Genomic DNA, 16,829 nt, shown 5'->3' with positions numbered 1-16,829 from the left:
CTGAGACAGTCGACAGCATCTTGTATCAGGGGTACTACATACTGGTCTGGCACAGTCCTTGCATTCAACTTTCTGTAATCGACGCACATTCGTAAGGAGCCATTTTTCTTTCTGACCAAAACAATTGGTGAGGCATATCTGCTCTTTGATGGTTTGATAATTCCATTACTTAAAAGTTCGTGAATATGTGTTTGTAAGTCAACTAAGTCGCCTGGGGATACCCTTCGTGTCCTCTCTCGAAAAGGAGTAGTGTCGTTCAAGTTGACTTCATGCTCAGCATTAGAGGTCAATCCAAGGTCCCATTCATGTTTGGCAAAAACATCAGCCCTTTCCTGGAACCTGCTAAGCATTCGGCTTTTAACATCTACTGGCACTTCAGATCCCCATTCAAACGGTAACTTACTGATGTCATTTAATTGTTCTGGGATTTGAGAAGAATTAGTTGAACAAGGGCTAGTAATGCTGCTAGGGATAGTGGCTTCTGCTAGTATATTATTTTTATGTACATAAATATCTTTTGAACTGCTGTTTTTAACATCTATATTTACAGTGACACGTTTTCCTCTGGGTAATTTCTTAAGGCAAATGGTTGAATTTAAATGTGCATTGACTTTGTTATTTGTATCAATCAATACTGTGACTTCATCAGTTGGCTTTCTGACTACCGCTTTAACGCTCTTGGTGGTACCAGCAGCAATAAGCTCACTACCAGCTGACCGTATAATCATGGTTTTCTCTTGGTTATCAGCATTGCGATATATAGCTGCACAACGTGTATTAATGAAGAGTCTTCTCAGGTATTGGGAACCAGCCCTTTTCTTACATTCCTGACGGAGTTGATTGAACAATCCTGTGTTGGTACCAATAATTACTTCATGTGAATTTTCAGTGTCTGGAACGACTAAAACTAGAACTTCAAAATTCTTATTGGTGCCAGCAAAAGTTTGAGGGAAAGCAATTCTAACCTTGGTCCATCCGAGATATGGTATTTTGCCACCACCACCATGCCATAAGACTAAATCTGACAAAGGATGCAATGTCTTTGTAAGCTTCATAAAGACTGAATTATTAATTGTAGTGACTTGTGAACCACTATCCAAAAGGCAATTATGTTTTAACCCATCAATGAAACATTCTTCAGTCACACTCTCCCCCACCAGTCCATTGGGAATATCGGTAAAATTTGGAGCTAATCGTTCTTCTTTGACATCTGACTGCCCCCCTTCAAATGTCCGCTGGAGTTTCCCTGGTTGTGCAGATGGCTAATCAATTTCTCGTTAACTAATGCGGCATTTACTTCTTTGGCACAATTACGTTTAATATGGCCATCTTCGCCGCAGTTGTAGCAGAATTTAGGGAAGTCAGATGGTTGTCGTCGTCCCCTACCTTGCCATTGGGTCTTTTGTTGATGTGGTTTTGATTCTGGTTGCGATTGTTGACTTTGTTGCTGGGTATGAGCACTGCCTAGAGTCGATTGTTTTAACATTTTCTCAATTCTGCTCATTCGCTCAATCAAATCGTTATTTTGGACTGAATGAGATGCAGCCACTGCGTTGCGGCTTTGCCCTTTAGCCTTCATCTGTCTATTTGATGTTTCTTCCTCCCACCGTCTCACTCTTCCTAGTAGGGTAAGATATGTTGGTGGTGCTTCTTGCAATTCTCTTAAACGCAAGTCCACTAACAGCAATGGTTCGAAGATGTTGCCCCTTATGAACTGCTTCAAAATTGCGGCATTCATCCTGTCTTCTGATATACCTCCCTTTTGCAGAACATGTCGTAAAGAATCCTGCAGTCGTGTGAGGTAATGTGATGGCGTTTCCCCTGTCTTTTGCTCAATCGAAAAGAATTGGTGGAACAATTCTTCACCTGTAAGCGTTGAGCCATACACTACCTCCATAGCTTGGAGATAATCTTTTGCTGAAGCTGATGGGTTTTCTCGCCGGAGGTCATCAATAACATCCAACGCTGGAGAACGGAGTGCCTCACGTAGTCGCCTTTTCTTTTCAGCTTGTGAAACCTCTGTCTCCGATTCTTCAATAAGGGCCTTTGCCTGTGTCCTCCATACATGATATGGGTCTTCGTCTTTGCCTTTGTCAGTTCGGCCAGAGAATACTCTAAGTTTTCGGTAGTTTACTGACAGTCTAGCCACATTTAGCAATTCACTGTGATGAGTTGAATGACTTGGTTGGGCTGACGTGGAGGGAAGTAATGATGAAAACTCTTCTACCCGTTTGACTATAATCGTAAAATTAATCGTGTCATCTTCTTCAGAGATTTCAAATTCTTCTGGAATGTTCATATCTGCTGTTTTCAATGACAGTCTAGCTAATATGAAAGTTTTCTTGAAGTCATGTTTGTCGATTTCATCTCTTCGTTTTATCTCTTCGACTGGCAGAGCACCACACAACTTTCTATATAGCCTGTGAGTAGCCACTGTTGTTCTAGGCGCAGACAGTAAAATTGACCTATCAATAGGGTAACCTACTAGATTAGCCCATTCTAAGGCATACTCTATTAATTTCGACATCTTGGCTCTTTTTAACTACTTAGAAATAAATAAAACCTACTTATCAGAATACTGTAATTACAAGACGTAAATAATGGTGATTAACCACACACACAATAGTAATAAAATATATATTACGTTTCCCGGACGAGCCCCCAATTTGTAACCCGAGTTTCTAGCAAGAAACTAAAATTTCCAAGAAGTATTAAATAATCAAATCAAGGAAAACGCCTTATAAATTAAAAATGTAGATTTATTCCTTTGACATCAACTTGTCGGAATTTACATAAAACCAATATTATTTGTTCTCAAGATAAAACATTAAAGTGTCCACAAAACTAAAAGTTTATATTAAAATTGAGTCTTCAGTTGAAACAATTCCGACTTGAAAGGTTCCACAGTAGAGTAAATGTTATCAACGAAATGTTCCGACCAATGGTGTAATAATTGCAATAATGATTCGTAAATTTCAAAAGTAGTGTTTTCTCATCTAAGAAAAGAGAAAATATATACATATACTATATAACTATAAAACAATTTAAATCAAATATCATTTGGTACATAATTACAATACCACAATGTTTGCAAAATAACCTAGGCTATGATAGACAATTAAACAAAATAAAATATAATCCGTCAATACCATCAGGTTCGATTAACACTGATTGGTATATGATTATTCACACTATTCATTAAAACAATAGTTACATTATATAGTTAGAGGTACTTCGTTTGGTAAGTATGCTAATACTTGATACCAATATAACTACATTGCAACGCAATGGATAATAGCAATAGCTATTCAAACGTGTGTCTATCAACATATTAACCTGACTATTATAAACTCAGGATGGTTAATGCATCCATTCAATAAACTAAATTATAAACTAAAAGGTAATTAAATGTATAAAAATAAATGTCGCATATAAAGCGGAAATCAAAAATAGGTGTATAATACAATAGTATCAATTCTACAATCACACTCCAATTGTCTCTAGGTCAATCAATACCAAGAGTGTACTGCCATCTAGTAAATGACCCACATTTACCAGAATCGTCCTGATACACTCATAGAATTAAAAGTATTAGCAAAAGCAAGTTAATCACTTCAAGACCCTTTAACTTAAAACGGGAGAGAACAATGTGTGATTGCAGAACCTTACTTTACAGTAACATAAATTACCAAGCGCAATTGCAAATGGTATCACAAAAGTTATAAAATATAATCAAAGTTAAGTATCACATAACTAATCTAAAGCATTGAGCCAATGCAAACATAATGCATAAACCTAATCTTCATAAGCTTAAATCTCAAATTAAGTTATATTAACACATTTGTTAAACATAAAATAATAAAATTGATAGTTCTTACCTAAGAAAAGAGCCAAAATATGAAAAAGTGACTTCCTTTAAAGTTGTTAAAAAATGTATAGATGTTTCTTGTGAGCAGGCACAAGTGGAAGTGAGGTATAATCATCAGAAATGAGGTATAATCACCTTAGTTGCCTAGCAACTTGGCAAAACACATTCCTTACTTCCCAAACAGTGGTCACTTTGACCCACTTGGGGTAACCTTTGTTGCAATTAAGCTGCATTCTTTTTCTACTGACCTATAAACTATATTTATATACATTGTAAAAACAGATACATTCAAATGAATAAAATCAAACAGAAAGATATAAGAAAGATATAAATGGTAAAATATATTCATAAAAAATCATAGGGTTACACTTTGATATGTCTTTACCATCAACTACTGTATAACAACTAATTTAGATTCAGACTTTATACATAAGAGTACTTTGATATGTCTTTACCATCAACTACTATATAACAACTAATTTAGATTTACACTTTATACATAAAAGTACTTTGATATGTCTTTACCATCAACTACTATATAACAACTAATTTACATTCAGACTTTTGACATAAGAGTACTTTAATATGTCTTTACCATCAACTACTGTATAACAACTATATTTACATTCAGACTTTTGACATAAGAGTACTTTAATATATCTTTACCATCAACTACTGTATAACAACTAATTTACATTCAGACTTTATACATAAGAGTACTTTGATATGTCTTTACCATCAACTACTATATAACAACTAATTTAGATTCACACTTTATACATAAGAGTACTTTGATATGTCTTTACCATCAACTACTGTATAACAACTAATTTAGATTCAGACTTTATACATAAGAGTACTTTGATATGTCTTTACCATCAACTACTATATAACAACTAATTTAGATTCACACTTTATACATAAGAGTACTTTGATATGTCTTTACCATCAACTACTGTATAACAACTATATTTACATTCAGACTTTATACATAAGAGTACTTTGATATGTCTTTACCATCAACTACTGTATAACAACTAATTTAGATTCAGACTTTATACATAAGAGTACTTTGATATGTCTTTACCATCAACTACTATATAACAACTAATTTAGATTTACACTTTATACATAAAAGTACTTTGATATGTCTTTACCATCAACTACTATATAACAACTAATTTACATTCAGACTTTTGACATAAGAGTACTTTAATATGTCTTTACCATCAACTACTGTATAACAACTATATTTACATTCAGACTTTATACATAAGAGTACTTTGATATGTCTTTACCATCAACTACTATATAACAACTAATTTAGATTTACACTTTATACATAAAAGTACTTTGATATGTCTTTACCATCAACTACTATATAACAACTAATTTACATTCAGACTTTTGACATAAGAGTACTTTAATATGTCTTTACCATCAACTACTGTATAACAACTATATTTACATTCAGACTTTATACATAAGAGTACTTTGATATGTCTTTACCATCAACTACTATATAACAACTAATTTAGATTTACACTTTATACATAAAAGTACTTTGATATGTCTTTACCATCAACTACTATATAACAACTAATTTACATTCAGACTTTTGACATAAGAGTACTTTAATATGTCTTTACCATCAACTACTGTATAACAACTATATTTACATTCAGACTTTATACATAAGAGTACTTTGATATGTCTTTACCATCAACTACTATATAACAACTAATTTAGATTCACACTTTATACATAAGAGTACTTTGATATGTCTTTACCATCAACTACTATATAACAACTAATTTACATTCAGACTTTATACATAAGAGTACTTTGATATGTCTTTACCATCAACTACTATATAACAACTAATTTAGATTCACACTTTATACATAAGAGTACTTTGATATGTCTTTACCATCAACTACTGTATAACAACTAATTTAGATTCAGACTTTATACATAAGAGTACTTTGATATGTCTTTACCATCAACTACTATATAACAACTAATTTAGATTTACACTTTATACATAAAAGTACTTTGATATGTCTTTACCATCAACTACTATATAACAACTAATTTACATTCAGACTTTTGACATAAGAGTACTTTAATATGTCTTTACCATCAACTACTGTATAACAACTATATTTACATTCAGACTTTTGACATAAGAGTACTTTAATATATCTTTACCATCAACTACTGTATAACAACTAATTTACATTCAGACTTTATACATAAGAGTACTTTGATATGTCTTTACCATCAACTACTATATAACAACTAATTTAGATTCACACTTTATACATAAGAGTACTTTGATATGTCTTTACCATCAACTACTGTATAACAACTAATTTAGATTCAGACTTTATACATAAGAGTACTTTGATATGTCTTTACCATCAACTACTATAACAACTAATTTAGATTCACACTTTATACATAAGAGTACTTTGATATGTCTTTACCATCAACTACTGTATAACAACTAATTTAGATTCACACTTTATACATAAGAGTACTTTGATATGTCTTTACCATCAACTACTATATAACAACTCATTTAGAATCAGACTTTATACATAAGAGTACTTTGATATGTCTTTACCATCAACTACTGTATAACAACTAATTTACATTCAGACTTTTGATATAAGAGTACTTTAATATGTCTTTACCATCAACTACTGTATAACAACTAATTTAGATTCACACTTTATACATAAGAGTACTTTGATATGTCTTTACCATCAACTACTGTATAACAACTAATTTAGATTCAGACTTTATACATAAGACTAAGAGTACTTTGATATGTCTTTACCATCAACTACTATATAACAACTAATTTAGATTCACACTTTATACATAATAATAATAATAATAATTCAACATTTATTAGTTTCTATCAATGGTATAACAATACAATAAAAAAGAATGATAATTTATAATGAGAAAATACAAAAAATACCATTAATAGAGGATCTTGCAAGAAGAGAATACTTGTCACGCAAGACCCATAAACAAAAGAAAAAAATACATTTGTATATAATTATTAAATAAAATAAAAAAGTCATGACAAAAACAGTTTGAAGCTCTAGTTTGAGTACAATGATAACAAATTACTTTAAAGTTTTTTACGAAAAGTTGGGAGAGAGGAAGAGTTAACAATACTAGTATCTAATTGATTCCAAATTAAAGGGCCAGAAACATAAATAAAGTGGGAAGAACTAGTTAATCTTACAAAAGGAATAGTTAACTGAAACTTATGAACAGTACTTCTTAAATTATGACCATGGTTGAAATCAGCAGTGTTAAATAAATTCATCATGGGAGAAGGAAGATTGTTAGAAAAATATTGAAAGACAAAAGAGGCACTTTGCAATTTATGTATATCACCTAACTTCAGTAACTTAAGTTCATAAAATAAAGGTTCAGATGGAGTAATGCGAGACGTAAAAGTAATATTTCTAATAGCACGCTTAATCAGCTTATTAAGTTTATCGAGATGTGATGGATAGTCAGCAGCCCAAATAATGTTACAATAATAAAGATGAGGTAAAATTAAAGAATTATATAATGAAAGAAGGATACGCCGGGGAAAAGTGTGCTTAAGATTATTTATAATCCCAATTGTTTTAGAAATTTTATTTGCAATATGATTCTGATGACTGGTCCATCTCAAGTTTTCCTGGATTAAAACACCAAGGAACATAGTCTCTGACGTTTGTTTAATGTTATCTCCATTAATAAATATATTGTAATCAGTAAGGTCTAACGATTGACGTTGTGTATGAAAAAGAATGTAATTGGTTTTCATGGAGTTTATAAGGAGTTTATTTGAGATGAACCAGTCATTATATTTTGACAATTCATTATTAACTATAGAAAATAAAACTTTTAAATCAGAATGAGAAAAAAATAGTGTAGTGTCATCAGCAAAGGAGATGACATGGAGGGTGTCACTGACTCTGGATAAGTCATTTACGTAAATTAAAAAAAGGAGAGGGCCAAGAACCGATCCTTGTGGCACTCCACATGTCATCTCCTCCTCTGGTGATATACAATTACCAAACGAGACATATTGCTTCCTCATACTTAAGTAACTACGAAACCAGTTTAAGGTAATACCCCTGATTCCATAATTGTTAAGTTTATTAATAAGTATATGGTGATCTATAATATCGAAGGCCTTGGATAAGTCGACAAAGACAGATAACAAAAATTGTCTTTTTTCAAAGGAGTTTGTTACATTATTTATGAGATCAAGGATTGCATGTGAAGTGGAATGAGATTTACGAAAACCATATTGATGAGCAAAGAGTACGTTATTGCAATCCAGGAACTCATAGAGACGGGAGTACATTAATTTGTCAATGATTTTGGAAAAGGTACTAAGTAGTGAAATGGGTCTGTAATTTGAAAGTATATCTTGTCTACCTTTCTTAAAAATTGGAATAACTTTTGCTAACTTTAAATAATTGGGAAAACTACCTGAAGAAAAAGATGAATTAATACAGAACGTAAGGTGATTAATAATGAATGGAGAAATCAATTTAATAACGTATGGTGTAACTCTATCATCGCCACCTCCTTTCTTTGGATCAAGATCATTTATAATTATCATCACTTCATGTTCAGTTACAGGATTTATAAAGAAAGAATGGAGAAGGGGATCAGGAAGATATGATTTTGGATTAATTAAGGAATCTGGCATTGAATTTTTAAGTGAAGTGCCAATTTGAGAAAAATATTTATTAAATTGATTACAAATATCTATTTCAGATGTAATGGTATTGTCATTTATTGTAAGTTGTTTGGGATAGTTTCGACTTGACTTATTAGGGGATGAAACAGAATTAATAATGGACCAGGTTTTTTTAAGATTGCCTTTGACCGTGTCAAATTGTAAAGAAAAATAATTCTTTTTTGCAGTGCGGCAAAGCTTATTAAACATATTGTTATATTTTGTGTATGTTAGTTTGCGATTAGGATCTTGTGATAAAATAAATTTTTTGTATAATTTTTGCTTTTTTTTACTACATTTTCTAAGACCAGGCGACATCCATGGTTGTTTAGACATCTTAGTTTTGGGTACAGATTTATAGGTGGTATGTTTATCATGTATATTATAGAATTTTAATAAAAATGTGTCAAAAGCGAGATTAGGTGTGGCGTTATAAACTTCAGACCAATCTTCGTTTATGATGTCATTACAAAAGGCATTAACATCCTGTATGCGGGGAGACTGTCTATCAGTAGGCTTGTTATAATGGCATTGGTCATCATGAATAAGTTGAAAAATGGGAAGATGGTCAGAAATATCTGTAATAAGAACACCGGAGGAAATATTAGAATGAGTTTGGTTGGTATAAAAGTGATCAATTAGAGAGGCAGTTGTTGTAGTTATTCTGGTAGGTTTCGATATAGTGGGATAAAAAGAATGTGAAAGAAGTAGATCAAGATAATTTCCAGTGCTGTGATGATTATGATATTTAATTAGATCAATATTTATATCAAGGTTGTGAGTTAACGGATTAAAGTTAGGTAGATTCGAAGTTACACTATCAATCATTATACAGTTGAACAATTAATATTATATATAATGTACATGACGCAAAAAAATAAGTAAAATAAATAAAACATAAATAAATAAAAATACATACATAATTAATAAAAATATGAATACATATATGCAAGTTCATTACAAAGTAAGTATTATAAATAAATAGTCAATTTCTTTGCTTCTTTGCTCCGCCAAATAATCAGGTCCATGAAGGTCCAACATAACATAATGGATTCTCGTATATGTACATAAAAAAAACGCAATGCACACGTCTACTAGGCCTTCTAAAGGTAGAATATACGATTATAAAAAATAGGCCTACGTGTCAATGTGCGATAAATACTTGAATAGCTATTCAAATTACATTCTGATTGCGTCATTAGGACTATTTACGATAAGGCATTCCATCTATATACAATGTGCCGTTACGAAAAGACGGGTGCTTGCCTGCTAGATATGCCTTCGACATTACATCCTTTAGTTGATGTTTTTTTTTCACATCAGATAGGGGTAGGTCTTCCATGACATAAAAGCTTTTTTTCTTTATTTTTTTAGCCTTTGATAGGATAGAGAACCTTTGCGGTCTGTATAGAAATTTCGCTATTATGTGTCTGGGAACTATTGTTTGCGATCCGGTTTTAGGCCTACCCGTTCTGTGTGCGTTTTCAATGGTAACGCCTGCTAAGTCAAGTTCATTATCTATTAAATTTGATATTTCATCTATCGGATTTTCTCCTTCCTTTTCTGGGATGCCTCCAAATCTTAGATTGAAACTCCTACTATATCTTTCCATTTTGAGTAATTCCTTTTCCAAAACGCTGATTCTGTCACCCTTTTCTTTCAGTTCCGCTTCAATTGAAGTGACGCTAGCCTCCAGTCCAGTCACTTCCGTTTTTATTTCAGTTGTATTTTCCGAAACAAATTCCAGTGATTTTTCCATAACAGATTGTTTATTTTCTATTTCTTCCTTCTGTTGATCAATACCTGTTGATTATCTTTAATTGATTTAATTCCATTGTCAATTTTTGAGTTAATATCAGCTGCAAATTTCTGGAGCTCACTACGAAGGGCATTTATTTGTGCTGACGTGTCAATTGTAATAGCGGCAGTTTCAATTGAGTCGGTTGTAGGCGTTGGATCGGCCGATTTTTTACTCTTTCTAGTACTCATTTTAATGATTAAATACTGTTAATGATGTGATTAAAGGTAAGATAACTTACTACTTTATGAAATCCAAAAGAATGACCAGGCGTAATTGGTGTTGGCAAAGTATAAAATATTTGTGGCGGAGCTCCGTATGTGTACGTCTTACCTTCTCGGTCGCATAGTACGTTTTTGAGTACATAAGAGTACTTTAATATGTCTTTACCATCAACTACATATAACAACTAATTTAGATTCAGACTTTATACATAAGAGTACTTTAATATGTCTTTACCATCAACTACTATATAACAACTCATTTAGAATCAGACTTTATACATAAGAGTACTTTGATATGTCTTTACCATCAACTACTGTATAACAACTAATTTAGATTCAGACTTTATACATAAGAGTACTTTAATATGTCTTTACCATCAACTACTGTATAACAACTAATTTACATTCAGACTTTTGACATAAGAGTACTTTAATATGTCTTTACCATCAACTACTGTATAACAACTAATTTAGATTCAGACTTTATACATAAGAGTACTTTAATATGTCTTTACCATCAACTACTGTATAACAACTAATTTACTATAGATTCAGACTTCAGACAAAGCAAAAGATATATGTCACTCGATCTAGAAAGATTGTTTACGTAAATAACAAAGAGGGGTCCTAAGACTAAAAAGTGATCCTTGTGGCACACGGCAAGTTACATCCCTCACTGATGATCAAGGTGAACCAAAGCAACATATTGATGTTTTAAATAACTTTCAAACCATCTACACCCCTAATTCCATAATTTGATCATTTACAAATAAGGATAAAATGACTTATGACATCAAATGCTATTTTATCGTGTTTGTACATAGTTCATTCTAAATCTAAATTAGTTCTGTGGTTTTCCAAGATGCGCAGTTGACAAAAATGACAATAATGATTATTTTAGAGAATAGTTGATGATTGTTAATGATTGTTGACTAAAGTTGATGGTAAATAGCGTGACTCTATGCAAGTACTTTATTACTTTACAAATATTTAAATGAATTGTATAACAAAATAAATTTGGTTGATAACATTCTGGATTAGACAGTAAATGATAATAAAAACTCACCTAACAATGATGTGGACAAAGGTCAGCTAAAAAAACATTATTAGCGGCTTATGAAAAAATGTTGTGGAAAAAAAATCTGAATTAATGAACAGAACATGTTGTTGTACTAAGCACCCTTATGTATGATACCAGAAATTAGTAACTATACAGGCAATGAAATAGGTATGTTATTTCACCATGTGAATACTCAAAAGTTAACACATTAAAAAGAAAATGAAAATAATAAATATAATACAGTATTTAGTCAAATAACCAGAGAGATAAAGAGGCAAAATGCAGTGTTGACATAATACAAAAACAATAAATGATTACAAATATGTTGGGACGATGAACCAATTACAGACTTCTTATTAAGTTATCAATAATTATTATTTTTCTTCTTATGTATGTTATTACAGGGGGTGTAGCGTGACAGAGTGCCCTTTCAAGAAAGTGTCCTACAAAAAATGAAGAATAAAATCTAGAATTAATTGTACCCAAAAGAAAGGTAAGTTATTTATAAAAATAAGTTATTTTCCTAAAAATGTAAAAAACTTAATAACAGCCACTATTAGTATTTCATTTTAAAATAACGGATTAGATATGCCCGTTAATTTTGTTGATTCATTCATTTGTTCAAAACCTCAGAACAGGAATAGTAAGACCAAATGTATGTGTAGATAAAAGAATCGATAAAGTGGAATTGCGTAAAACCTTGACAATTTGTAGAGTTGAGACACAAGTTTGATAAGTAATTTTCTTTGTGAGGTAAAATAGACCCATAACAAGTTTGGTGTAGAGGCAACTATTTTATTTACATTACATTATTTCCTTACCTATCACTTTGTGCACACCCCCACAAAGTGTGAAGTACAAGGCTATCGCACAAATCTTGATAAAAACCATTTAGCAAATATAGTCGAGCCACGTTTTTATTGGTTCGTTAAAAAGCTGACCTAACGCATGCGCAGTACACACGTAAAGATAACATCTTTTCACAATATTGTGACTGATATAAATGTTATCCTTAGTTACAGTTCTCTTCACTTGACTATGGGCTATGCCTGAAACCTTTTATGTTATATATTTATATTGAGGCAGTTTTAACAATTTTTATTTTGAGTACCATGTACTACCATGCCTATGCAGCTTTGTGATTTACCATTTCACAGTTTATGAAGTCACACACACTGTAGTGCTGCTGTTTGTGAAACCAAGTTTATCAAGACACCTTTTCATTTGACCAGTTAGTCACACACACTGTAGTGCTGCTGTTTGTGAAACCAAGTTTATGAAGACACCTTTTCATTTGACCAGTTAGTCACACACACTGTAGTGCTGCTGTTTGTGAAACCAAGTTTATCAAGACACCTTTTCATTTGACCAGTTAGTCACACACACTGTAGTGCTGCTGTTTGTGAAACCAAGTTTATGAAGACACCTTTTCATTTGACCAGTTAGTCACACACACTGTAGTGCTGCTGTTTGTGAAACCAAGTTTATGAAGACACCTTTTCATTTGACCAGTTAGTCACACACACTGTAGTGCTGCTGTTTGTGAAACCAAGTTTATGAAGACTCCTTCTCATTTGACCAGTTAGTCACACACACTGTAGTGCTGCTGTTTGTGAAACCAAGTTTATGAAGACACCTTTTCATTTGACCAGTTAGTCACACACACTGTAGTGCTGCTGTTTGTGAAACCAAGTTTATGAAGACACCTTTTCATTTGACCAGTTAGTCACACACACTGTAGTGCTGCTGTTTGTGAAACCAAGTTTATGAAGACACCTTTTCATTTGACCAGATAGTCACACACACTGTAGTGCTGCTGTTTGTGAAACCAAGTTTATCAAGACACCTTTTCATTTGACCAGTTAGTCACACACACTGTAGTGCTGCTGTTTGTGAAACCAAGTTTATCAAGACACCATCTCATTTGACCAGTTAGTCACACACACTTAGTGCTGCTGTTTGTGAAACCAAGTTTTCAGGTATGTTTACTACTTCTTTTGTATAACATTGTTTCCATCAAGTCAGCCTACTATTATCTAAGGTAGTGTCCTGCTACCTGCTATAATACTTAGCCAAACAGCACAAATAGCTACCTTAAATGTACAACTTAGAATTTCTGGTGGTAGCTCACTAGTTATTAATGTAAGCCACTACAATGTTTAAATAGACCTACTACATGTACTGTACACTAGTTATTAATGTAAGCCACTACAATGTTTAAATAGACCTACTACATGTACTGTACACTAGTTATTAATGTAAGCCACTACAATGTTTAAATAGACCTACTACATGTACTTTTATTTTTATTTTTTTTTTTATTTTATTTCATCATCACCCTACAGTGACCAAACGTCACCATTAACAGGGCTGATCGTAAAATATAACATATAATATACAAGCAAAAATCAACAGATAACAAGACAACATTTAAATATTACTGACATTAGACAAAACCTTGTGACGGAAACAAGCAAGGGAATCAAAAAAAATATCAACAGATCCATCAATTTTACATAGTGAGTGGTATAACTTAGGCAAACGATTAACAAAACCATTTTTAGTAATATTTACCCTCCCTCTTGATATAGAAAATAAAGCAGGATAACGCAATTGATATTGTGGAACAGAAATAGGAAAGTACACTTCAAAATTACCATGAAAAATTGAGTTCACAGCCTTAAAAAGAAAAATTAAATCAAATAATTTACGCCTATCCGCTAAATTAATAAGAACGTCTTTACTAATAGAACCAAATTTACGCACATAAAATCGACAAAACTTGTTCTGTACACTTTGTAATCTAGAAGACTGGGCAAGAGAAATAGAGTTAAAAATAACACTGCAGAATTCAAGATTCGACCTAACTAAAGATTTGTATAAAATAACTAATGCCTTTTTATCGTTGATATGTCTGCAATGTCTCCAAAGAAAACCCAAAAGCCTATTGCATTTAGAGACTATAAAATCAATATGTTTACAGAAGGTTAATGAACTATCTAAAAAAATACCAAGGTCTTTGTGAACAGAGACTCTTTCAAGTATAATATTCTTAATATAAAAGTCAAAATAGATGGGTTTTTTCTTAAGAGTAAAAGACATTGATTTGCATTTAGAGGCATTGACTGACATATTCCAAGTGTCGCACCAGTGAATGAGTCTGTCAACGTCTTCTTGTAACAACAACATATCATTTAAAGTTTGTATAGACTTAAATAATTTGATATCGTCAGCAAACATAAGAACATTAGAATGACGAGGAACAAAGGAAAAATCGTTAATAAACATAATGAAAAAAAGAGGCCCCAAAATAGACCCCTGAGGCACGCCAGATAAAACTGGAAGCCATTCAGACGCGTTACCATCAAAAGTGACTCTCTGAAACCTGTCCGATAAATAACTTGTAAAAAATAAAATTAAATCGTGATTTAGACCAAATTGTTGAAGTTTAAACAAGAGCAACTTATGGGAGACCCTGTCAAAGGCTTTAGCCATGTCTGTATATACAACTTCGCATTGCCCTTTTGCATTTATTGCGTCATACGCATGTGACAACAGAACAGACAAATTTGTTTCACAAGACCTTCCTGGGTAAAATCCGTGTTGATGGTCACTAATAACTGGTGATATATGTTTAAAAATTTGGTCGTGAACAATTTTTTCAAAAACTTTAGAAATAGTTGGCAACAATGAAACCGGTCTATAATTACGTACATCAGATTTAGAACCAGCTTTAAAGATAGGGCACACGTTAGCTTGCTTCCATTTTATCGGAAAACGTTTCTCAGAAATGCATCTTTCAAATAAAATTTTACAAGGGAAAGAAAGAGGTTTGGCAGCTAAAGACAAAACAATATTACTTAGACCATCATTACCTGAAGCCTTATGAGAATCAATTTCATTAATGTGCTTTTCTATAACCTCCTGATTAAACTCAAGTTTAGATAAGCAATCGATGGGATATTCAGGAAGATTAGGAACATCCAAATCGTTGTTAACAGGACTAAAAACAGAATAAAAAAATTGATTAAGTAAGTTTGCTTTGTCTTTTACAGTGTAAGCTGACTGATTATTAAAATGTAGTTCCGAAGGAATGTTGTTATTATTTTTTCTTGAGGATTTTATCCAAGACCAAAAACGTTTCGGATTACAACTTAAATTACAACATAATGAATTAACATAGGTTCGATACTTAAATCTACAAAGTCGTTTAAAATTTGACCTAGCAAATCGAAAATTTTCAATATTTAACCTATTTGGATTACGTTTTTTTTCTCTAAAATATGATTCTTTAGATTTCAAAGCAGTGTAGAGCTCATTATCAAACCATGGTGGGAGTTTTCTCTTAGGTCTGAAAACAGGGACGAGATCTTTGATAGTAGCAAAAATAAAATCATAAAATAAATTAACTGCCTCATCAATGTCAACGGCAAGATCAAGTAAATTCCAAGGAATATGAGAAAGTGTTTGTATAAAATCTAAAATCTATCTACTGTACACTAGTTATTAATGTAAGCCACTACAATGTTTAAATAGACCTACTACATGTACTGTACACTAGTTATTAATGTAAGCCACTACAATGTTTAAATAGACCTACTACATGTACTGTACACTAGTTATTAATGTAAGCCACTACAATGTTTAAATAGACCTACTACATGTACTGTACACTAGTTATTAATCTAAGCCACTACAATGTTTAAATAGACCTACCACATGTACTGTACCTGTTAGCTGCATTTTGTTTGATACATGTATTGTATATTGAATTTTACTTTGTTTCTTCATGCTAAGGCAAGTTCTGTTATATTTTTTGTACAAATGACCAAATACTGTAACTTAGCTCCCTTATGCAAAACTACTTTGATGTAGTTATCATCCTGTTGGTGCAGTACCCGATGCTTCCTTGGGCTCAAATCTACATTTTTATAAACGTTATGATTAAAATTCATGACTATATATAAAGAAAATATAAAATTTACAGATGGCAACCAAAACAGTTTCATCACTTATCTGATATATAATTTTAACTTGGTTTTAAAATCAAAAGTGGATTTGTAATAGAATGACATTTTAACATATTGTAATTTAGGATAAAAAAGTGGTTG

The 16,829-nt window shown here is 32.1% G+C and overlaps 1 protein-coding gene and 1 long non-coding RNA gene across 2 annotated transcripts; both read right to left on the bottom strand.

Moving 5' to 3' along the window:
• Positions 1-660: 660 nt before the first annotated feature.
• LOC144855191 (paraneoplastic antigen Ma3 homolog) lies at positions 661-2,527 on the bottom strand. The gene has a single exon (XM_078713005.1). The coding sequence runs from the start codon at positions 2,525-2,527 to the stop codon at positions 1,190-1,192; it is 1,338 nt and encodes a 445-aa protein (XP_078569131.1). The 3' UTR covers positions 661-1,189.
• A 211-nt stretch (positions 2,528-2,738) lies between these two features.
• LOC144855319 (uncharacterized) lies at positions 2,739-3,932 on the bottom strand. The gene is made up of 2 exons (XR_013614786.1): positions 3,879-3,932; positions 2,739-2,996 (listed from the first exon to the last, which is right to left on the bottom strand). It is a non-coding gene; the product is annotated as an uncharacterized LOC144855319 (long non-coding RNA).
• Between the last annotated feature and the right edge of the window lie 12,897 nt (positions 3,933-16,829).

This window comes from Antedon bifida, chromosome 11 (assembly GCF_963402885.1).
Source record: "Antedon bifida chromosome 11, ecAntBifi1.1, whole genome shotgun sequence".
In the NCBI taxonomy this organism is placed as follows: domain Eukaryota; kingdom Metazoa; phylum Echinodermata; class Crinoidea; order Comatulida; family Antedonidae; genus Antedon; species Antedon bifida.
This window is presented reverse-complemented; position numbering and strand designations above follow the sequence as displayed.

Excerpts from the sequence above, each read along its gene's own strand:
- LOC144855191 (XM_078713005.1), bottom strand. The coding sequence starts at position 2,527 with ATGTCGAAATTAATAGAGTATGCCTTAGAATGGGCTAATCTAGTAGGT.